Here is a 24,947-nt window from a genome sequence, read left to right as displayed (position 1 = left end):
ATTTCATTCTTTTAAACTGAAGTTGGTTGAGTCATAATGGAAAACAGCATCACAATCCAGTAATTTCTAGTGTTTTATGTGACTTAAATAGCCTGAAAGAATTGGTTTTGGTTTTTTAAATCTGCTTTTAGAAAACCCCCTCAAATCCCCCAAATTTGCTTCCAGGTTGAGACACTAGGCAGCTTCCTTGCTCTAGCATGATGAACACTAGAGCTGTATCTTTTTCTTTTTTTAGGATGATTGTTATATTTCCCCATAAGATTCTTATGCATGAACTGTAATCTAAATCCAATCTGTGCACTGCTTACCTTAATACTTGTAGATTGCAATTTCTGAAAGAAATACCTTTGAAATGAAAGGGGAACTTTCAACAAAGCGATAACCGCATTGCATAAGCAAGCTGTGTGCTGTAAACAGAGACAAGGCAAATGAGATGAAATTCTTTTAACGGCAACATGAAAAGCATGTCCTTCAAGCAGTAATACTGCAGTTATTTCTACTAAGGCCATGTCCAGACTGCCACTTTACAGTGGCAACTTTCTCGCTCAGGGGTGTGAAAAAACATCCCCTTGAGCACTGCAAGTTTCAGCGCTGTAAAGTGGCAGTGTAGACAGTGCACCAGTGCTGGGAGCTGCGCTCCCAGCCCTGGTAGCTACTCCCCCTGCGACTACACAGCCACATTAAAGCGCTGCCATGGCAGTGCTTTAACGTGGCTAGTGAAGACATACCCTAAGAGACCAATAAATGCACCATCAAGGTTGCAGGACAGCACATATTTACTAGCAGAGATGGAAAGAGACCATTAGATCATCAGGGCTCTCTTCTGGAAGGGCAGAACACAGAATGTCCTGACCTGACAGACCAACAAGATAGCCAAGAAGAACCTACAAGGAATACATGCAGCGTTATTTCAGCTGTAATGTAAGAGGGCTGAGGTCAGTGGAGTTGCACCCATTTACAAGGCTGAATTTAGAACATTGGTGTTTATATCTGGCTTAAAAACGATTCCCCGTCTCACTCATGTAAGTCAGGAGTAATGCCACTAGAGTAAATTAATTACACTGGTCTAAATCTGGCATGATGGGAGAATCAAGGAAAGAGTTCAGTTTGTTTTTATATATTATACCCAGACTGAAGAGCTGGAAAGCAACAGAAAAGGGATTCTATGATGAGAGACTTTGTAAAATACCCAAGAGATTCTAATAATCTTTCAAAGTTTACATTGGCTGTGTTTTATAGTTCACTTTAGAATAAGTGGGTGATGTCAGTTTAAATAATAAATAGAAGTAGATGCAAAAAACCGTGCATGAAACATGGTTTCCTATAATTTACATTTCTGCTTTATCAAGGCCAGTAATGTTACCAGAAACAAGTACTAGTACTGTACAGCAGTGAAGAAAAGAGCAGTATGTTATCAGTTCTGTATTTTCGAATAGTACAATTTGCATTGTGTTCTCCGATGACCTGCACGGATAAGAGAAACACTACACTTGCAAAGTGCTGTGCTGAAATGCCACTGGCCTGACGAATGAAGCAAAGCTGGAAGGCTGTGACACATGGACTCTGCAGCATTTCACACATTCCACAGACAAAATTGCTGCATGACAGCAACTACAGCACTAGTAACAAAGGATATGACAAACTGACAAAAGTCAGAATATGTAATGTTAATGTTGACATTCCTTTTTTTAAACTTTTACTGTAGTGCCCTTCCCCCCCCACCCCCAGTCAGTAGCATCATATCAGTCTCTGTATTTCTTAACTTTTGTCCATTCTGATCAGACCATTAATGTTACAGATGCTGTAACTAGGACTGTGGAACATGAAAAACACTATTAGTCAGTATGTGAGCTACCTCCAACTTTGCTTCCCTCTTCAGGCTAATTTTATTTAATTTCATAGCTCCAAGTGCAACATCATCATTATTGATACCCCCTATTCATTGGAGAACACATACGCTAATTGTAGATGATGCTAATGAAGGGCTGAATCAATGTATTCTTGAGCATATATTCTTCAACACCAAGGAAACGAGTTACAGAATGTTTTAGAAGCCTCTCTTTATACTGTAGCTGCTACTTGCCAAGTAAGACACAGGAGCATATTTCCTGTTCAATGATTCCACTTCCTCCAACACATGATTAAATACAGACATCATTCTTCTTTCATATTCACTCTCAACATGTGCTGCTCCACTCGAGGTGTACTCCTGGAAACTAGAAAATAAGCTATTTTAATTGTGCCCGACATACTCTACCCATCCTAGTCATCTAGTCCCATCCTCAAACAAGTTCCGATAAGATTGTTGTTTATTCCAGCTTTAAGTATCTTCAGTAAGGAAGATTTCATTTCTTTCAAACAGCTTGTTCTGCTCCTTGGCTATTCTGATACTGTAATTATAATCTATCCCCTCCTATTTAAACCCAAGTTTTCCTTCTTGTAGTTCAGGGGTAGGCAACCTATGGCACTCGTGCTGAAGGCGGCACGCTAGCTGATTTTCAGTGGCACTCACACTGCCCGGGTCCTGGCCACTGGTCTGGGGGGGCTCTGCATTTTTATTTAATTTTAAATTAAGCTTCTTAAACATTTAAAAAACCTTATTTATTTTACATACAACAACAATAGTTTAGTTATATATTATAGACTTATAGAAAGAGGCCTTCTAAAAACGTTTAAATGTATTACTGGCACGCAAAACCTTAAATTAGAGAATAAATGAAGACTCGGCACACCACTTCTGAAAGGTTGCCGACCCCTGTTGTAGTTTGTCCATGATTTTTTGTCTTGCCCTCTTTAAACCCCCATTTTGCACAATTAGGTCTTTCTTCTATCCTTTCCTAGAGCCAACATCCCTAAATCCATTAGCTTTTCTTTACAAGTTTTATTTCTTAAACTGTGCATTATTTTTATTGCTTTTCCCTAATACTCTCTATTTTGTAAAGATCTTACAGTGACCAGAATCTAAGAAGGTTCTCCAACTGAGGACCTACCACTGCAGACTAGTACAGGATAATTACCTTGCTTTTTATCCCTGACCCCAAAGCAACAGTCCTGTTAAAAGCCACTCAGGTCTTGGCACAATCCTGTGCTCAAATGCACATACACAACTTGACTGACAGCAACGGAAGTTACATAGATGTACATGCAAATTAAGGCCATATTTTCCTTTTTGGAACATTGTCATATCACTAAATCTCATTTACCATAACCCTGTACCAGGGTGATCTGCCCTCTTAAGGGTGGTTGTGCCTTCTGGTCAGCCCAACCTGTCACATGGCTTAGCCTGTCGAGGTTTGAAAGGTCCAGAGTGAGAGCATGAGTGTGTAAAAAGGACCTAGACGTTATTGATACAGAGGAAGTGGCCCTGGCACTAAATGGTGCTTGGGAGAAAAATCCCATCACTGTTTCTTTAAGGGCCAGAAGCCTTGTAGAGAGAGCTGGGCAAGGCTCCCCTCTTGCCCAAGCCAACAGGGGATGAGCTGGGAGTCAGGCACCAGCATAAATGGTGCCTTTTCTCTCATAGCAGGGCAGACACAAGCAAGAGAAGTCTACCTACTGGATTCTCCTAGCCTGAGGATTGAGAGGGGAAAAAGGAGCCAGCTGAGGAAGAAGCTAGCTAGGTCCTACAGCTGCCTAAATTATATCCCAACCCCAAGGAGGAAAGCGGAGGACTTCTGTTTAAGGAGAGAGGTAATAACTGCTGGAATTACCCAGCTCCAGGAGGAGAGCTAGGGGTATCCTGCCATAATGAGAGATAGAGTGACTGCTTCATTGATGTATACCCCATTCCAGGAGGAGAACTGGGCACTCCTGTTTAAGGAGACGGGGGGACTAGTTAACTCACAACCCAGATCCAAGGAGGAGAGCTGGGGGATTCCTGTTTTGAAGGACAACCTCAGCTTTAGGAAGGGGGGGGGGGGAGAAGAGAACAGGGTGTCTCTTGAACTAAGGCAAAGAACTGACCAGTCCTCTTCTAGGGACCCAGATGTGGGTGACCTTGGGCAACTAACAAAGTCAGTCACCCATGGTAGAAAAATGTAATAAATCAGACCCCTCGAAGGGAGTGTGGGTTTCTGAGCCAACCTAAGTTTGGTAATTGACTGAAAGAACCCAAGAGGGCACTGAGTGCAAGGTACTGGCAGGGCCACGAGTGGGAAACCTCCAGAATGTCGGAGATGTTGTTGCTCCAGCATTCTTCCTGTAATTGTACATTTACACATTTCTTCCCATGTCAACTACCCTAACCAAGAGATCAGGGCCATTATGCTAGGCAACGTACAATGCAGTCAAAACACAGCTCTGACCCCAGAGAGATCACAGTCTAGGTTTGTAACAAGACACAGTGGGTGAATGGATCAGACACATAAAAGGGGCATGACAAAACATTACAATAGTAAAACAAACATGCTTTACATAATCAGTACTCTGAGCTGTTCACCTGCCCTGTCATTTCCAATCAACATTCTCTTTATTAAATTTCGTTGTATTGATTTTAGACCATGAATGAGTATTATACTTTATTCTTCTACCTGGCCTCAAAACACTTGATAAAACTTAATGAATTTAGTTGCAGCACATAAGCAAGCATTAGCATCCTCACAGATAGCATCTGTGTCTCAATTAGCCTAAGTAACAAACTCAAGAAGTCACTGGCAGAGCTAGGAATACAGTCCAGATCTCCTGGCACCCAGCCCTGCATTTTAAACATGTAACAATGCTTCCTCCCGCATCCTACCATACCAATTATTTGTGAACCCTTGCTGTTAAATATTTTTACGTTTGATTAGCATAGCTTCCCATCCACGCTCCTAGTCATTAACGGAAATAATGGTTAGGACTGATTCCCCTATGAAGCCTATTTCAAAACTCCTAAATTGAGAGTAGTCATTATTACAGAGCTAAGTTTTTTTATCCGATTAAACAGAACATATTTATGCAATCTGCATTTCTCAAGTGGAGAGTTTCAAAGGATCTGATTTGGCACTCATTAATTTCAAAGGAAGTTGGATTGGGCCCAAATGAAGGCATTTTATTAGTGCTAATCAGTCTTATGGGGCGAAAAAATTATCCCTCGTGTCATTCCACTGAAGTCAATGGATTTACACCAGAGAAAAATGTAACCTATTAAGTATGTATCCTAAGGTCTCTAGAGCAATGAGAGAGAAAGTGCACGTAAGGAGGGAGGGAGTAACAGCAGATGACAAAATCCCAAAAGAAAATCACTGGTATGAATGAAACAATGAGCTAAAAACAATAGAACAAGCAGCAGAGGAAGTATCTGGGAAGTTACTTCTATGATTTTGACCCAAAAATATCTATACCTAAAAACAGCTCAATTCTACTTAATTACAATATCTTTTACATTAAAATGAAATTAATTTGGAGTAAAACAAACACAAATAAAGGACAATTTGAATGGAGGCTACCAGAGTATCTTCAATTTAAGCTTAGCAAGATCAGAGCTTTGTAGCAGATGTGTGTATGTAAATGTGCCCAGTGTAGAATCAAGGGTATATTTATGTATCTTCTGCATTTTTCCCTTGTTAATAGGGTCTCTTAGATAGAAAACTAAGTTAGGGAGCTGGGAGTGGAGAGAGTAGAAATGTTACCAGCAGACTTACCTTGCAGATTCTGGATCCAAAATCAGGGCTTCAACTGCATGCGAAATCAATAGGCAGCTCTGCTGTTGTCTGACATTATAGGAAAGATTTATAGCCATGCTATCTCAACACAAAGTAATATTCCCTACTAGCATTTTTCATTATGACAACTAAAGGAATATAAAGAGGTAACTGCCATAAGTATCTGCACCAGCTACAGGGCAAGAACCAAAGACTCCTAGTTTTCCAAGATCATACCCATCAAAGCTTGTGTAACAAGTGAAGCAATTCCAAATAACAAAACAACATTGTGGGAGGGTGACAGATTTCTTTTTGAATAGGTTTCAAAATACCAATATTGAGATTTTTAAAGCAGTTATTAGCGGCTTCAGAATTACACTTCATAAATTAGGATTGTTGAGCCTTATAGCACCCTTACAAGCAACCTCAAATAAAAACAAGCAAATTCTGAGTTCTGAACAGTAGGATACAATTCTACATTCCTTAAAGTTGCCGAGTCTGCATCGAAAGATGACTGATACAGATCCCCATATCGTGTAGCCAGGTTACGGAATTCTTCCATAGAGAGTTTCATCTACAGCAAAGAAACAATGTTGCTGATCAATAGAAATAAAATACCACAGCTGTGTTCTACAACAGGGGTTATCAACCTTTTTCTTTCTGAGGCCCACCTCCCCCCAACATGCTATAAAATTCCACAACCCACCTGTGCCACAACAACTGTTTTTTTCTGCATATTCAGTAGATTAAAAGCCAGTTCTGGCGTTAGGGGGTAGCAAGGACAACTGCCCAGGGTCCCATACCACAGGGGGCTCCACAAAGCTAAGTTGCTCAGGCTTTGGCTTTCAGCCTTGGGCCCCAGCGAGTCTAACGCTGGCGCTGCTCTCTGGTTTATTCGGGCAGGCCCCCTGAAACTTGCTCGTGGACCCCCAGGGGGCCATGGACCCCTGGTTGAGAACCGCTGTTCTACAACATTGAACTGAGCAAAGCCATAAATGTTTTGGCAATGTACCTCTAGTGCCCTCTATCTTACATTTCTGAAACTTGCCAAAGAGAGTAAGCTAGATGTTAGATATTACAAAATAAATCATTCATTGACTAAGCTGTTCTTTCTAAACTATTAACAAAATGCTAATATACCATTCAATAACTTATCTCATACACACGTTATATAAAGGACTACTGCACCTCTCTGATGAGTCTAGCTGCTACTCACCCTTTTTGTATGTCTCAGATATTTTCTACTCTACAGCTCCTCTATGTAGACTGTAAGCTCCTCAGGACAGTATAATACCTCCAAAATATTCTGTACCCTTATAAAATATGAGTGCATTCAATTGGTAATTGCATACGTAACCACCCCATGATTATATATGATGATACACCAAAATGAGGGCTTGCACAGGCACATGGACATCTGTGGACACCGCAGTTGAAAAACAAGGCCCAGTATACAATGACAAGCTCAGTAATACTTTCCCTTTCATTCCTTCAATCAGAGAATTAAATTTTCTCATCTCAACAGGTAGACCAAGTTCAAATAAAACTGCTCAGGAGAGAAACAAACAATGAACACATGCCTGGGTAGAGATGCGCCCACATCTCTGGAGGTCATTTCCTGATGTCATTGCGATTGTTGTGGCAATGGCAGGTGGTGGACTAGTTTTTAGGCTGTTACAGGTGCAGATGAGTTGAGAGAAAGCCTGCAGAAGGTCAATCCTGAGCTTGACAAACCCACATTGAAAGCTCAGAGGGTTAAGTGGCGTGCTGGCAGCCTGAAAAACAAATAAAACCAGGAGGGTGATAGTTTGGGTCAAAAACCATGTGTGACATTTATAAGAACCTTGCAATATCACTGAATTTTTTCATCAGACGAAGGGAAGTATTTGGCTTTGAAGCCAAGATTATTTTTTAAAACTCAGGATAAAGCTACACAAATTAACTGATTTGTGGTTAAAAAGGCATAATAGTTAAAAAGACCTGATAAAACTTTTAATATTGGATGTAAGTATTTAGGAACTTAAGTTCAGACTCCACAAGATTATTTTAACTTCTGAAAGAAGCTGCCACTTAAGTTGCTAAAATATAACCTTACAGGTTTCACTCCCCGCCACAAAACTGACCTGAATAACTCAAGTCTTTTCAGTGGGTGGGCTAGCCCTTTAAGGTTCAGCAGCACCTATGCCTAGTTATCCACTTCCAGGGTGACAGGTTTGGGAATAGGCTGGTGGTTGGGTCAGATGACCAGGCATCACATGATAGCCCAGAGGCGGTGTTTCTTATAAAGGGACAGAGAGCTGCAGACAGGGGTGAAAGTAGTATTAAACTCTTACTGGTATGGGGGCTGGCTCCGGGCCCCCGGAAGGGGAAGGGCCTCGGGCGGAAGGGGCGGGCTTGGGGGTCAGCCTCCCCCAGCCAGCCCTTCAGTGCTGCCCGGCCCTCATCACCTGGGGTTCAGGTGGCGATTTAAAAGGGGCCAGGGCTTCGGCTGCTGCGGCAGCAGGGAGCCCCGGGCCCTTTTAAATCGCCAGCCCCGGGGCATCTGCCCCTTTTGCCACTCCCCTGTCGGCAGCCGGGGTGGGACTGGGACGGACGGATGACGATAAAGCGCCATGGCAGCACTTTAACCTCATTGCCACTTTTGCCCCCTCGTTGGAGGGTCCTCTGCCACCGCAGCGCTTTAACATCGGCTGCGTACAGGCCGGTACCGGCCCACTTTCACCCCTGGCTGCAGGAGACCCAGGGTCAGAAAGGACTAGGGAAGGAGTTCTCCACACCAGCAAAAAGAAAAGGTCTAGCAGCTGCTGTTACCTGCAATGAGAGGAGGGAATTAGGAGGCCCTTGAGGAAGGACGCATCTAAAAGCAAGCAGCTCAGAACAGATAGTGCAGATGGGTGTTGAAAGGAGTTGATAAGTGCACTTGTTTGGGGTCCAGGCTGGAACTTCCATTGAGGGTGGGAGTATGCAAGGAACTGCTGAGCCCTGTGACAATCCTGATTGAAAATGGGAAGAGCCAGGGTTATGTTGCTGGACGCATGTTTTGTTGATCTATGCTACCTTAAACTAAATCCTGGAAGGGGTATCAGAGATGTACACACATTTGGGACAGTTCTGAGAACTCAAGAGTGGGGTAACTGCAGCAGCAGGGTCTGATGCTGGAGGAGGCAAGACCCTGTTTCACAGCCCCCTAATGAGGATCTAAAGTTTCTGTATCTTCCGTTCCTGAAGGTATGCCCATCTTATTTCCTCCCCACTGCACCAATTTTAAAAAGGAGAGTCTGTGCTGGTGAAAGGTGCCTCTTTATTCTCTTCTTTTAGTCACAGAACAGCTATAGCACAATTTGCACACACTTGCTCACCAGTGTTTCTCACCTAAGATCAACTAGTAGAGACTGCCTCTGGCAGGGAGCGAGTGGGTAAGTTCAGTCTCCAAGTGTTGGCCTCTCCACCAGCACGAGCACCAAATGTGATGACATTGTGACATCACACTTGTTTGCTAGGAAGTGAACTGCCACCTACCAAATTTATGAAAGATGGGCCACTGAACAGTACCCAGAATATAGTGGATTTTCAGTAACTACTGGGATACATTTGAACCAGTGACCCAGAGACAAGAGGTTCTAGCACATTACCTATGTAAAACATGAGCTATCCAGCCCCACTCATGGTCCTTTGCTTTCCTTTCTCCAGATCTCTAAGGAAAGGTTCTGAGGGGGGGGGGGGGGGGGAAGTTGTTCAGAGTTCTCTTAACAGATTTGATTCTGTGGAAGGAAGCTCATACACTGTAAAGGTATTAGTCTCAAGACTATACTGCAGTGATCCTGACAAAGCAGCACATAATGATGTGACCTCTAAGGAATGATAGTTTAAATTGCTTAGTCAGAGTTTTGTATTTTCTCTCTCCCCATTGGTAATACTTTTATTGGGCAGTAAGCGTACAGCTTCACGTACAATAGATGTTCTGTGCCAGAGAACAGGCCTTGTCCCAAAGAGTCTATACTTACTGTGTGAACAAGGAGGACAGTCTGCCACAGATGGAGACTGGAACTGAAAAACTTCACAGAAATATTTGATTTTAGAAGAGTGAAGTTGTTTATGCTGAAGTGTTAGGGTAGATGTAGGAAGGAGGGTTGTGTACATGGTCAGAAGGAATCATGCAGCTGCAGCAATATGGGGGTAGTAGGTGGTGCACTGACTCGACATACGGTGTGGGCTGAACAGCTGGAGCAAGTTACCATGCATCCTGTGTTCCAGCTGGAATGAGGTGATTAGAAAGAGGATGTCAGTCAGCTTGCCCCAGTTGTTCCCTTTCTACCAAGACAGTCAAGAGCTATAAATAAAACCGTGCTACATTGGCTGAACTGATGCCATGCTGTTCACACAGGACCTCAGTGGAGGCAACGGTTGGCAGGTTGTAATGTCAAATGTGTTAGTTTTACTTTCCCTGACAAGCTAGAGAAGCTCCTCCCTCTCCTCACACATCTGAGATGTGGTGCTGATCCATAATGTGGGCAGGAATCATTAAAAAAGGGATAGAAATAAAAAGGGGATAGAGAATAAGATGGAGAATATCTTATTGCTCTTATACAAATCCATGGTACGCCCACATCTTGAATACTGCGTACAGATGTGGTCTCCTCATCTCAAAAGAGATATACTGGCATTAGAAAAAGCTCAAAGAAGGGAAACTAAAATGATTAGGGGTTTGGAACGGGTCCCATATGAGAGATTAAAGAGGCTAGGACTTTTCAGCTTTGAAAAGATGAGACTAAGAGGGGATATGAGAGAGGTATATAAAATCATGAGTGGTGTGGAGAAAGTGAATAAGGAAAAGTTATTTACTTGTTCCCATAATATAAGAACTAGGGGTCACCAAATTGAGTTTAATGGGCAGCAGGTTTAAAACAAATAAAAGGAAGTTCTTCACACAGCGCACAGTCAACCTGTGGAACTCCTTGCCTGAGGAGGTTGTGAAGGCTAGGACTAAAACAGGGTTTAAAAGAGAACTAGATAAATTCATGGAGGTTAAGTCCATTAATGGCTATTAGCCAGGATGGGTAAGAAATGGTGTCCCTAGCCTCTGTTTGTCAGAGGATGGAGGAGATCACTTGATCATCACCTGGCATTGGCCACTGTCCATAGACAGGATACTGGGCTGGATGGACCTTTGGTCTGACCCAGTATGGCCGTTCTTATGTTCTGGGACATCTGCACCTGAAAGAGCTGCTTACATGACTGCTAGAACAGGGATATGCAGTGACTGCAATGATGGGTCACAAATGTCCCTTAAGCAGCACTGACTGGCAGGCTGACAGTCACACAAGGAGTGAAAGGAGGATGAAGCTGGGAGTATTAAAAATAGTATTTGGTTCTTATAGTACTTTGCATCCATCTGAAAGTGCTCTGTAACAATGAGCAGATGTGTTCGGCACAAATGGGTTAAGCAATTTGTCCAGATCACACTAAGTTAGTGACACAGTCAGCAATAAAAGCACCTCTCCTGACTCCCAGCTCTTTGTTTAATCTTCTGGACTATAGCAGTCCACAAAGTGAAAGAGCAAAGACCTCCCTCCTGACTGCAGCCTACACAGAGTGCAAAGAGTGGCAACAGCATAGGACAGCAACCCCACCAATTTAATAGAACCTCAGCATCTGGAAAATGGCTAAGAAAAAGTTATTGTATTTCCTATATTGGCCTGTTTTAAATGGTACACTTTTCTTGTAGTGACTGTTAAAACAGCACATTAAAAAATGTAATTTTTAAATAAAGAACAGTAGGCAACCCTCCCTGAAATTTTAAAACTAAAAAAACTTCACTCATTTGGCCAATAAATTAAGCACACACAAATGTAAAGGGAAGGGAGAGTGCACTGCATTCATGAAGGACACACACGTGGTTTAGGTCCTTTCTGCTGATTCAGCTGCAGCAGTTAATTAATATAAACACTACTGCCAGAACTATGCTGACACTGAGAATGCTAATGCACAAACAAGTAAATAGGAGCCCTGTTAGTTTCAGCTCCATTCAAAAGGCACAGGAAAAACCACATCTATGTCTGACTAATGGGAAGGACAAAATATGAAAAGAAAAACGTTCAAACTTCACCAAAGGCTATGATAAAACTGAAGTGACTTGACAGAGGGTAGTTTGTTTATATAAACCCTAACATTTTTCCAGCTGCATCAATGCTTGGCTATTTACAACTTCTCACTATTTTCATCGTGTTAAACAATTAAGTAATTTTCTGCTCTATATAAATTTGGCACCATCTTAATCCTGCTTGCCTTGAATAGTCAACTGGACAGGCTTATTTCATCCCTCCCCATTAGCTATTTCAAACCAATGGCCATCTTAGAAGACATGCCATAACCCACAATCACTTTTAGATTATGGTAACATCTAAAGGCCCAAACAAAAATCAAGGCCCTGTTACCGAGGCCTTGTACAAACATATAGCGATAGACAGTCCCTGCCAAAAAAGCTTACAATCTAAATAAAGCCAACAGAGAATGGAAGAAAGATTTTATCCCGATTTTATAGATGGGAAATTCCGGCAGAGGTTAAGTGAATTGTTCAAGGTCATGCACAGGAAATCAGTGACAGAGCTGAGAACTGAACTCAGTTTTCCTGAGTCCCAGTACAGTGCCTTAACAGACTATGCTTCCTCTCTCAACAAGCAGTTAGTTACAACTGACCTTTCCCTATATGCCGTTCCAAAATAATAGTTCCTGCAGGCTTCACTAAGAACAATTTCTCCAAGCCTTTGAAAAGTCCTGTTAACAAAAACCAAACCAAGGACAATTGCTACAACCTACAGACTCACCATCACTAGAGTAGAAGATGTATACTAACCGTTAGCGAGGCTATCCCTTTGTGATAAGATTTTAAAGATTCAGCAATGCAAGAGAGTGCTGAACTATAATCTTCCTCTTGAAGCCCCGTCAGACACTGCTCTGCATGGGAAAACTCCTTCAAACTGTTCAGCCAAAAGTAGAAGTGTTCTGAAGCCACTTGAGTCAGCAGGCTTTGATACAGCTCTCTGGCCATGTCATGATTACCCTAAGAAAGGGCAAGTAAACAAACAAACGTGAGGCTCTTGCACTTAAATAAGTGACATAGCCACAAATAAAAAACAAAAACAAAACAAAAAACCCCAAGCCCTCAAAAACTACTCTTTAAAAATAAATACCGTGAAACCTCTTCCACATTTGATCAAGGCAACCCTGCTCAGATGTAGCAGTATAGTTACTTATGTCTGGCATATATAATCTTGTGGGAAGTACTATTGTTTAAACAAGACAGCTCAGAGATTCAGCTCTAATGCAAAATTCTGTATTAATGTCTTTAGTTTTTCCATCTCCCATCTCCAAAGTGTTTAACATGAATTAATCTTCACTTCAGGGTAGTAAAGAGTCATTATACCAGTTATACAGATAGAGAAATACATACAGCAGAGGCTACATGACTTTACCAGGCTAAAAAGGAAAGTATTCAGAGTAGTGTTTGGGGGATACATCCCTGATTCCTTATCAGGCCACGCTTTCTTCAGGCTGCAGTACTCATGGTCACCACATGCTTACAGACACCTATTACAGCCTCCAATGCTGAGGTTTATGATACAATTCTCCTGTTTCACAAACCTGAACCAGTGTTATAGTGAAATAAAAAAGGGAAAATACTATTTTCCTTCCCCCACTTTCTTCCTCCCTCTGAGTGCTCACTTAACTCTCCACTCTCAAGTGGCTGACTATACTTTCTACTCAGGAAGTCTCTTTCTAGAAACTTGCACATACCATTCTGGAGGCCTGCCTGGCTATCCTGTATGCTGTCCATCCATTGGAGACATTCTCAAGCTGTTGTTTGATAACATTTTTAACTTCAGAAGATAAAGCTTTTTGACTGGCAACAAATATCACTGTGGCGAGGGATACCTAATGGAAAACAATCGTTAACATGGAAGAAACATTTCCATTTGGAAGTGGTGATTGTGTAAAGTAAGTTTTTATACAATCTTGGACTTTCTTAAAAAAACACACAAGACAAAATTTGCTTCTGAACTGGAGAACTTCGGAGTGTCAAATCTTCATTTAGGATTTCAAACAAACAGGCAATGGAAGGGCTCTTTTATCACTGAAGTTTGGCAAATTTACACTTTCAATTAGAACGTTAGAGATACATCCAAGCTAAGAGTCATTGTAAAGCAGTGGTTCTCAAACTTTTGTACTGGTGACCCCTTTCATACAGCAAGCCTCTGAGTATGATCCCCTTATAAATTCAAAACACTTTTTTGCATATTTAACACCATTATAAATGCTGGAGGCAAAGCAGGGTTTGGGGTGGAGGCTGACCACTTGCAACCCCCCATGTAATAACCTCGTGACCCCCTGAGGGGTCCCGATCCCCAGTTTGAGAACCCCATAGTAAAGCACTGTAAGAATATAATTACATGAAATGAAAAAGAGTAACAGACTTTCTTGATGACTAAGGTCCAGATTTTTAAATGTATTTAGGCGTTGCTGTACTCAATGTTGTGTCTAACTGATTTAGCAGCCTAAAGTCTCAATTTCAAAAGAGATTTAGGCACTTCTAAACCCAAATCCCATGACTGTTAATGGGTCTTAGATGAAAGGCTGCACTGAGTGCAGCCTTTCAAATCCAGGCTTAAGCTCCCATTTCCAATTAAAATCCCCTCAACAGGTTTGCGTCTCTTAGAACCCTCTAAACCATACATGTTTGAAGGTCCATGTATAATTGGGGTATCTACTTCTGAACTGCCATCTTTCTTGCCTAGAAGCACTTCTGCAAAAGACCCAGTGTGCCCCAAGAGTTCCAGCAGTGGATTATGATGATCTGGTTTGCCTATAGAAAGCAACGGAGGGTCCTGTAGCACCTTTAAGACTAACAGAAGTATTGGAGCATAAGCTTTCACGGGTGAATGCCCACTTCAGATGACGCAAGGCCTATGTGTAACTAGTGCCATCTACTGGAAGGAATACAGATCAGACTGGATCAAACACTTCAGTTCTCTCTTACTCATACTCAGAACAGAGGTCTGTGGCTTTGGTGCTGAATATTCAGAGTACTAGTATTTCCCATTCTGCAAGTATATAGTTAACAGTGAACTGATATATTCCTGCTGAGGCAACAGATTAGCATTTTCAGTCACCGATGTAACAATTAGCTAAACCAATTCATGAAATATCAATTAGTTTCCATTGTAATTCCATGTGGACTTTGTTCCATCAAGGACAGTTCTCCTGAACAGCAGTTTCTTACCAAAAGTTCCTGTTGTTTATCTGTAGCAGATCGTCCAATCACTTTATAGAGGTCCATTAAGTCTCCCAGCATGCCATCACCTAAAACAGGCAGCTGCATGGCAATTGCTGCTAAACAGTGGCACATGAGAATTCTAGCAGCATCCTGAGCACTGTGCAACTGTGTCAGCAAGGACTCAACCACCGATTGGCTCAGATGGGGACGACACTTGGCCAGCTTCACCATACAAGTCAGTGCAATCTGCAATGTGCAAACATCACAATGTTCCAACATCAAGCACCGTCCAACATTAAATTCACTTAAAAATATAAAGAAACTATCACAATATTCAGACTATAAATTACAGAGCTAATGAAAAACAAGATGTATTTATAAACCTGTACTAGAGGTGTACTCTGCCAAACCACCACATCTCTGTCCAGAAGAGTACACAGTTTAAAAGCACACACATATTCAAGACACAGCAGTGTAATATTTTCTTCTCTTATGGGCTTAGTCAAAGTAATATTATAAAATTATTTGCTTGGTAATAGCTTGTTAGGTAGATAACTGTTCACAGAAGTATGGTGGTCACTTATGTTAATTTCTGTTCTTCCACCAGCGAAACCAGGTGCCGTCTGAGATCCCCCTGGAATAGCAAGACTTAATTCAGAAGTAGAATTGATGGCCTCAGAGAGTTGCCAGGAGTTACTGCCATAGGAGACATGGCTTCTCCACTTTTCTGGCTTCATTGTGTTCCTAATCCTTTACCACCTTGGGAGCAAAGCACCGAGAAACTCGCAGCACACTGTGCTCCCACTAGAACACCTGCCACACTAAGTTCTTTCTAGTATACAAGACGGAGTGGGCAAACTTTTTGGCCTGAGGGCTACATCTAGGTATGGAAATCGTATGGCAAGCCATGAATGCTTATGAAATTGGGGGTTGGGGTGCGGGAGAGGGTGAGGGCTCCGGCTTGAGGTGGGGCTGGGGGATGAGGGGTTGAGGGTGCAGGAGAATGCTTCGGGCTGGGACCAAGGGGTTCCGAGGGCGGGAGGGGGATCAGGGCTGGGGCAGGGGGTTGGGAGGTGGTCAGGGGTGCAGGCTCCAGGCAGCGCTTACCTCAATCAGCTCCCAGAAGCACGTCCCCCCTCCGGCTCCTACATGGAGGTGCGGCCAGGCAGCTCTGCACGCTGCCCCATCTGCAGGTACCGCCCCTGTAGCTCCCATTGGCCACAGTTCCCGGCCAATGGAAGCTGCAGGGGTGGCGCTTGGGGTGGGGGCAGCATGTGGAGCCCGAGTGGGGACATGCCACTGCTTCCAGGAGCCACGCAGAGCGGGACAAGCCCCCGACACTGCTCCCAGCTGGAGCACCAGAGTGTTCCCCGGCGGGAGCTCGAGGGCCAGATTAAAATGTCTGGAGGGCTGGATGTGGCCCTCGGGCCATAGTTTGCCCACCCCTGGTATAAGATGTAACAGGATTGACCGTTGAATTATAAGGTTTACTTGGTCCTGCCTCAGCACTGGGGGCTGGACTTGATAACTTCTCAAGATCCCGTCCAGCCCTACATTTTGATGATAAAAAAAAATACAGATATAACTCTTTTCACCTTTAAGGTTGCTTGAGCTCCTGGACTGCTATCTTGGCTACAAAGAACTAAAAGAGACTCAAGGCCAAAGACAGCATCTTGCTCCAAAGCCAGGAGATCTAGGAGAGAGGAACAGAGTAAAGCATTCAGTTCTGTTCTACTTATTTTTGAACAGGAGTGTGAATTTAGTGGTCATGATTCTGAGGTTCAACAGCAGGATAATGCAAACTTTCCCAACGCTTCTGCCACAGCACCTCAGTTCTGATCAGCAACAAGTCTGCTTTTACAAGTCTCAGGAAACTATTTAGTAGAGGCTACAGTTTTATGATGTGCACGAGCCTGGAGTAGGGCAAAACTACTGAACGTTATGACAATCATTTATACTGGGGTTTGTACCAACAGCTCTCCAGAGGAGAAGGGTAATGTTCTAGCCTCTGGCAATGGTACAAGGGCTGCTACAGGGGACATCAGCACCCATTCAAGCAGAAACCCTCTTCAGAGGGATCCTGGGATTCAACAGTGGGGAGAATCTTCATGATCTTTCATGAAACTCTCTAAAATATTTATAATCGGTTATAAGTCCGCATTCTCCATGGTCCACAAATCTGAGGAGTGACAATTCCAAAGAAAGCCAAGAGAGACGGGGACAGGGCAAGCTTCCCTGCAGTAAGAGAAAGTGCACAAAAACCCGATCATGAGCTGAATTGTTCCACCACCCACTTTGTGAGTTACCTTTTTCTTGGCAAGAAGCAGATATATTAGTCAGAACTCTCACACCATGAGCAGCAATGCCACGGTTATTATGGTAACAGCATTCCTGTGCCAGCTTTACTAAGTCAAATGATCTTGCTGTTGTAGCTGCTGTTCCTAAATAAAACGACAAAAGGTGGAGAGTGCAGCACCGTAATCCATGTCACAAGATCTTTTCCATGGTTTTAAGTTCAATTCTGCTTGGTTGACTGTTTCGCTAGTTAAATTTCCCATTCCCCTATCCCAACCTCAAATGTATCCTCCCTCACATGTGGAATTCACTCTCCCTGTCAGTGTGCATGCACGTATGCTACACAAGCTGGACATCTCTGATAGGCAGTCTTCAGGCCAATATTTGTGAATGAAACTTTCCAATAGGACAGGGCATTTGCAAGAAGGTCATGAATATCGGACTTTAGCATGGGATCATTTTTATACATAAATAAGCTATAATTGTGTCACAGGAATGAATAATAAATTTCACAGTAGAGGTGCAAGAAACCCTGATAAAACACAAATAGGGGAAAGTGGGAAGCCTGGGAGTGGAGAGTGAGCCCACCCCACATTCACCCTGCAGCAGTAGCTCCTGTCCCATGGGGCTGAGCCTGGCTCCCTGGTCACAACACTGCTCAGGTTTAGTACATCCACCTCTCTGTCTCCATCTAGAGACGGGTGGATGTGCCAAACCTGATTGGTGCTGTAACCACATGGGACAGATCACAACACTTGGAGCAGGGAACCAGGCCCAGCCCCGTAGAACAGGAGCCGCCGGGTCATGGACTTCATTCAAATTCATGATTTCGAGAACACTGTGACCTTTGCACCAAATTCAAACCTTTATTACGCATTAGGGTACAAGTCGTTGGCAGTTTTTTTTTAAATGTACTGGTTAGTTTTCTCTGCCTCCATGGCCTATGCAGTTGGATTCCCAGCAACTAAGGCAGTGTGGCCTCAGAAATAAGGAATAAAAAAATCCCAATACCATTCAGAAGAATTTTAAGAGATCCCTGAAATAATTCCCAAGTTATTCAGTATAATATGCAACACATCCAGACCACACAGTTGTGTCGAAGAAAGGTTTTATTGGCACTCGTGTGCATCATCCCCACATAACTGTCCAGTGGCTTTGCCTCTCCTGGATAATACAACTGTCCCAGTCTCATGCCAATAAAGCCTAAACTACATCACGCCATGTATTCATTCTCTCTCAAGCATTTTGCACATCTATGGATTTTTTCATCCTATGATCTCAAAGCACCTGATAAACATGATTTAAGCCTCACAGTACCGATAGTAAAGTGGGGCTATTAATATTTACCTAGCCTAACAGAGACACTGAGGCACAGGAGTAAATGACTTATCCAAAGTCCCACAGCAAATCGAAGCCAGAGCCTGGCATAGAATGTCTGAGCTCTGCTCTAATATACTACACTCCACCCCAATTATAATTTTTATATTATATATAAAAGCTTGCTTACATGGACTTTAATGGGGGTAGATTAAAGTTCATGGTTTAGGATCCTTCAGGGAAGTGTTATGTAAGGTATTAATAATAATATTAAAGTGGCTGAAGATGAACACTTACTAAACCCCTACAAAAAAAAAAAAAAAAAAAAAGTGCCTAAATTTGGCTTATCTAATCTACGCTTCTTACCTGGGGCAATGCTGAAGTACTGTTTGATGGCAATAGTTCCTGACAGCGTGGAAAGGACAGATAGCATGCCTAGTTTCAAGCTATCATAAGGAGTTTGAAGAGCACATTCACAGAGTGCCTAAAAACCAAAGAGAAAAGAATATGGAGGGGAAAAAAATCCTACAAACTCACCCTCTTCATAAATGTTTGCTCATTTTTTTTTTTTTTTACTTTGTAGTTAAATTTTAATACAAGTAAAACTGTATAGGAAAAAAATCACTACCGACACCAAATTCAGATCTTGCAAATATATTTCCTCACTTGCCACTCTCCTAAAGCAGTTTTAATAGATTGGGTACAAGTCTTGTCCTCAAAGTGACACTGGCTTTCACAAGTTATCATACAATCAATACAATATATTATGTTTGTTAAATGATCACTAACTTTTCACCTGACATTTCCCAATAATAAAACCTCTAGAATTTGGAGACAAAGTTATCCACCATTGTGCAGACGGTGCATATAGTATTCAACTTATTACAATCCGTGAAGGTCCTTGTTTCAAGGAGAACTCCTGCAACACCACTTACAAAAAAAGTGGATTTAATAGAAGAGAGAAATTATCCAGTGGGAATTAAAGATTCTAAGCTTGTTGATAATAAACATTGTGAATTTTCTTGGTTATCATCTATTTGTGTTATGGTAGCTTCTGGAGGTCCCAATCCCATCGGTCTTAGCACTCCTTGCCCTGATGAGTTTGCAGTCCTATCACAGGTCTGTCTGTGATCTCTCAGCTAAGGAGAGAACACATTAATTTTATTCCTGCCAATTAATCGCAATTAACTCAAAATAAATGAACTCGATTAAAAAAATGAATCACAGTTTTAATCGCAAGGTTAAACACTAATAGAATACCAATTGAAATTATATTATATTTTTGGATGAGTACTAGATATTTTTGGATGAGTATTACTACAGTAGTTGTACGAGGTGAATTGAAAAACACTATCTTTGGTTTCTTTTTTACAGTGCAAATATTTGTGTAGCAGGGTGGTCACCTGCTCCTGCCCTGAAGGTCTTGAAATCAGCCCTGGGAGATGGCTGAGGCTGTGGAGGGCTGCTGCTGGGGAAATCAGCCTGACTCGGCTGATTGGGGAAATAGCCACAGCTGTGGCTACGTCCCAGTCAGGCCACAGCTGGCCTTATAAGAGGCTGGGAGTCAGGAGCTCAAACACCCTCCCTCTAGCTCTTGAAGGAGAAGGGCCTGGCTGCCTAGCCCCTAAGAAAGGTACCTGGAATGGAGCAGAGCTGGGGAAAGGCTAGGGAACCCCCAGGCTGCAGGCCTTGATAAAGGCCAGGACAGGTACTGGGGCTACAGAGGGGTAGCCTTGGGTAGGCGAAGGCAGCAGATCCAAATCCCCCTTTGCCAGTGATGAATGGTGTGTACGCTGCAGTCTGCCCCAGTCAGCGGGGGCTAGATCAGTGGCTCAAACTTTTTTTTTTTTTTTTTTTTTTTTACTGGTGACCCCTTTCACATAGCAAGCCTCTGAGTACGACCCCCCCCCCCCCCAAATTAGAAACACTTAAATATATTTAACTCCATTATAAATGCTTGAGGCAAAGTGGGGTTTGGGGTGGAGGTTGACAACTTGTGACCCCCCCCCCCCATGTAATAACCTCATGACCCCTGAGGGGTCACAACCCCCAGTTTGAGAACCCCTGGGCTAGATGGTGACTGGCAGTAGCCATATACTGAGATGAGGTGGGGATAGGGGGTTCCCTGAGTGCAGAAGCCCAGATCAGAGGTTGCTGCAGTGGGCAGAACCCCTGGGTAAAGGGCACTGGGAGGGACACAGGGGCCAGTGGCAAGCAGGACACTGGCCTGCAGAGGGTGCTCCGGAGCTGGAAAAAGAGCTAATTCCCAGGAAACCAGCAGGAGGTGCTGAGCAGGGGTGAGCCTCGCACTGCTACAATTTGTAATAAAAAATAATATAAAGTGAGCATTGTACACTTTGTATTCTGTGTTGTAACTGAAACCAACATATTTGAAAAATGTAGAAAACATCAAAAAATATAACAAGTTTAAATTGGTATTCTATTAGTGTTTAACAGTGTGCTTAAAACTGCAATAACAATTTTTTTAATTGTTTGACAGCCCTAATTAATTTTATAACCTGCCCCTACTGGTGTTTAAAACTGTATATGGAGATAAATCTAGCTATATTCGAGACCTCCTCTTCAAGCGGTCTCTTCACATATCCAATTACTCACCCCTGCCAGGTAGGCTGAGAAAAACTAGGCAATGTCCATCTCATGAAGTTTTCCCATCAATTCCCACCTGCACTGGTCGTACAGCCTTTTCTGTGCTGGCTTGTAAAGTATTAGATTTTATACTTTACAAAAAAAAATATCTATTTTAAAAGTAGTGGCCCAAGCATTTTAACTGGGGTATGGGAGGGCAACTCAAATTATGTATTAATACAGCCAATGCACAAACCAAGGTGTGTTTTTTTTTTTTGTTTTTTTTTTTTTAATTAAGCTACTCTGTCAGGCAGCCATTAGTGAACAGCTAAGGATGATTAAAATTAAGAAAAACTTGAAATGCAGTAGGCATGTTTACAATGAGAAATGACCTGTCAGTCTGGCAAGAAAACCAAGTTCATTAATCTGAGGTAGCAGAACATCCCACTCTGACATCTAACTTATTAATATGAGCCCAATATGAAACTACTTAGTGTTGCTGAGAGAAGCTTGATGTGAGTTTGTCTTGCAAAGCCTGTGATAAGGCAAGAATTGCTTAAAAAGAGCACTGTTGCTGATGCTTTTAACTCTAAAATTTCTTCTTAAAATGGACATGCTTAGTTTTCCATGTTTAACAGTGACATCTCATCTACACTTCTATATTCATTTGTGTAACGCCTGCATTTAGTTGAAAAATTTTACAATAAAAGTTTCTTAAAGATCGCAAACCTGAATGTTTTCTCTGCTCCATGTATGTGGGGTTTTGTTTGCCAACAACTTTAGATCTTGGATAGCAAGTCTTTTCACAGCTTTCCTCGGGTCATTTTTCAAGTATTGCAGCAAAAGCTGAATCTGCAACAATAAATGTTTAAAATATTAAGTAGGATTCTGTAGTTAAATTAATTTTTTTTTAAATTTAGAATTTCTCTATTGTAGCCTATACTTTTCATAAAAGGCTCAAGATAACTTTATGCACATGTATATTCAAAGTGTTCAGGACTGTTCAGAGCTCAGACAGCAATACTGCTAAACACCCAAGAGCTGGGAGAGCAGTCTACATATTGCCATAAAAATGGAGCACACCAGGTATCCTATTGTGTTTCAGGTTGTCTATATCTAATATCGACAGTGTCTTCTGAACTGGAGTAGCAGTTACAAGCCACTTCTGACAGGGTTGTTCTGTTAGGCTAAAGGTTGCCAGTGGTAGATCTTTTGTCTAGTGTGGCTACAAGAGGCTAAGAGAAGACCACCAGATTTTCATGTTTTGTTTTTTAAATAAGAATGAGTTAACTCAATACCACATTTCATTTATGTATGGATTCACTGTGTGCTCATCACCTGTCTGGGCCCACAAAGTTACAATTACATAAGAGGAAAATGTTCCCCCTTTAAGCTGAGAGTGTCACTATAGTTCCATGTCTTGAATGATATTTGTAATTTACATCAGTGGATTCAAGTGCCATTGAGACTCTTTACATACAAGATTTTAAATGTATGTTAATTTTTCTAGTTTGCAGATAAGAGATTAGTTGGGATCCTTTCCTTCCCCCAAACCCAATCAGAGAAGGCGATAGGGTGAGAGGCAGGGGCCTGCAGACAAGCAGCAAGACATAAGAGCTCCAAGAGAAGCAGGGTGTCAGATGTTTTTGCCCCCTTTAAGGAAGAAATTTTTTGGAGGGGGTTGAAGAGACAAAAAAAATTATATATAAAAAAATAGCACTTTCTAGGATACTTCTCATCTGCAGCAGGCCAGAACACAGACAATGATTTAACTATTTTTGCCATCAGAAAGGAACTGATCTGTTTAAGCTGTTTTGCATTTTCAAATAAGGGATTACCTTTAAAGCAATTAAGTGTTACCTGTTTGGGTATGTCCACCAAAGAGGAAGCAGCAAGCAAGGTAAAGGTGTGGAGAGTAACAATGACCATCTTGGTGGAAGGATAGGATGTTACCAGCTGTTGGAGAAGCTGACGGGAGCTAGAGGCCAGGCTGGCATCATGGTGCATGTGCTGTAGTATGGGGATCAACTTCAGCTTCAAGTCCACTGGCGTGGCTAAGCCTAATGCATGGAAAGAGGTATTCAGGGGTCAGAGCAGATCTCAATGAACCCTGAACTTTTCAAATACTAATTTAAATGACATTGGTGACTGAGACACAAGCACAGAAAGTCAAAGTAAAGGCCAGTAGTGGAAAGCAGCAGCTAAATTCCTGAAACAGCAAGCTAAACAGACTCCACCAGCCCATTAAAGAGCAGTACTGTTAGTTTCCAAGGAGACGGGGACCCAGCCTTCCTCAATCAGAATGGCCTCAAGAATGGATGAGTAAAGTGGCTGGGAAACAATTACTCCTCCTTCAGATGTGCCTCAATTATATTAATAGTCATCCTTCAAATTAAATTACATTATTCCAATTATAATAAAGGAAAAGAGACCAGTGTTGTTATATTTAAGTCACTGCAAAAGGCTCAAGGCAGAAGAGCAGCCTTGTCAGAGAATAGAGGCAAGGAGAGAAACCTAGAGATTCTAAGTCAACATAAAAACCCACATTACATAGTATTTGGACATGCTATAACACACACAGTTCAGTTTACCAAATACATTAGAACATGCTTTGGACGTTTACATTTTTAAAGACATTCAAGCTGTAGTCCAGAGCCCTGCTGTGCATCAATCATTAGCTCACTTAACTTCAGGCAACTGGAATGTTTCAGGGAAGCATAGGGATGAGGGAGCAATGGATTCTGGTAGCATTTAAACATTAGGAGGAACAATACTAAAATAAATATTAAAACCTTTTCATTTTCTTCCCAATATTCAATACACCTACATACCCTGAATCATTTCGCTGATTTTGTTACATATTCCTCCAGCAAAATCCCTGTGAAGAGAAAAGACACAACTGAACTTCAAATTGTGACTCTTATGGTTTAATAATGATCCAAGAAATTAAGAGGGACTATAAAAAGCAGAATTATGCTTATGAACTTCAAGATTTAAGAGTAATTTTGCAAATCCAGAAAGACATTTATTTGCTTGACTGAAATTTGCTGCTACTAGTCAACATCACAGAATAATACTACATTTAGCCACTTGTTGCATAGTTTCCATCAATCTAGACTTTCAAACTGAGATTATAGATCTACCAAGTCTAATACTTAGCCTAACTGTAGAATTGAGTCTCTTGCCCATCTTTATCCGCACCAACACAAGTAGGAACATTTGCTCCGATGCTAACATTCTTTTAAAATCACTATATTGTGTGTTAAACAATGTCATTTGCTACAAGTGCTCTTTTGTAGAGACTTAATATTCTAGGGAAAGACTGGTACAACCAAAAGCTTTCCCTACCCTTGTGTAATGCTATTTGAACAACAGCAAGAAGTTTTATTTGACCCCAGTCTTTATTCGTAGAAGATATAGGGTGCTCCAGGTGTAATAGACAATTGATTAAAAAAAAAATAGGTTAATGGGGTTAATTACTGAACCTGAAGGATAAAGGAGTTTTAGGCACATGTTCTATTAAAATGAGCTACTAAGATTGTGATTTTTATGAAACTCTCCATAAACAGAAGGGATGGTTCTTTCAAACCTTTGTTTACGACAGTATATTGTCACTTAGTTCCTTCCCCCCCCCCCCCTCCCCCCCGAGAGAAATTAGGGAGTCTGCAGTGCAGATTCCAGGGAGGTGGAAATTGACTCAGATTTTGTTAAAACACAGGTAATGTAATGTTACAAAATATTTTCCTCTTAAAATTGCACAAGACGGTTTTGGGGATTCTTTTAATAAAACCCCACAACCTATACAGTTCATCATTTGTGCTTGCAGGAACTGTATAAAATGGCAGTTTGGTTTCGAA

At 41.9% G+C, this 24,947-nt stretch overlaps 1 protein-coding gene across 5 annotated transcripts in view; it reads right to left on the bottom strand.

The window, feature by feature from the left end:
- The window catches only part of INTS7 (integrator complex subunit 7), a 35,653-nt gene that overhangs the window by 4,116 nt on the left and 6,590 nt on the right, over positions 1-24,947 (bottom strand). For 3 of the 5 annotated variants that reach the window (XM_005306329.5, XM_065590648.1, XM_065590649.1), the window contains exons 5-18: positions 23,922-23,968; positions 22,951-23,150; positions 21,820-21,942; positions 18,871-18,988; positions 17,199-17,333; positions 16,488-16,585; positions 14,899-15,138; positions 13,416-13,553; positions 12,475-12,681; positions 7,202-7,396; positions 6,092-6,195; positions 5,622-5,690; positions 2,084-2,216; positions 309-407 (exon numbers count right to left, since the gene is read on the bottom strand). In XM_005306329.5, coding sequence (XP_005306386.2) covers positions 309-407; positions 2,084-2,216; positions 5,622-5,690; positions 6,092-6,195; positions 7,202-7,396; positions 12,475-12,681; positions 13,416-13,553; positions 14,899-15,138; positions 16,488-16,585; positions 17,199-17,333; positions 18,871-18,988; positions 21,820-21,942; positions 22,951-23,150; positions 23,922-23,968 — 1,906 coding nt within the window. The remainder of the gene's footprint in view (positions 1-308; positions 408-2,083; positions 2,217-5,621; positions 5,691-6,091; positions 6,196-7,201; positions 7,397-12,474; positions 12,682-13,415; positions 13,554-14,898; positions 15,139-16,487; positions 16,586-17,198; positions 17,334-18,870; positions 18,989-21,819; positions 21,943-22,950; positions 23,151-23,921; positions 23,969-24,947) is intronic. The other 2 variants (XR_006175598.2, XR_010600216.1) reach the window with 1 other exon arrangement.

Source organism: Chrysemys picta, chromosome 3, assembly GCF_011386835.1.
Source record: "Chrysemys picta bellii isolate R12L10 chromosome 3, ASM1138683v2, whole genome shotgun sequence".
Taxonomy (NCBI): Eukaryota; Metazoa; Chordata; order Testudines; family Emydidae; genus Chrysemys; species Chrysemys picta.
This window is presented reverse-complemented; position numbering and strand designations above follow the sequence as displayed.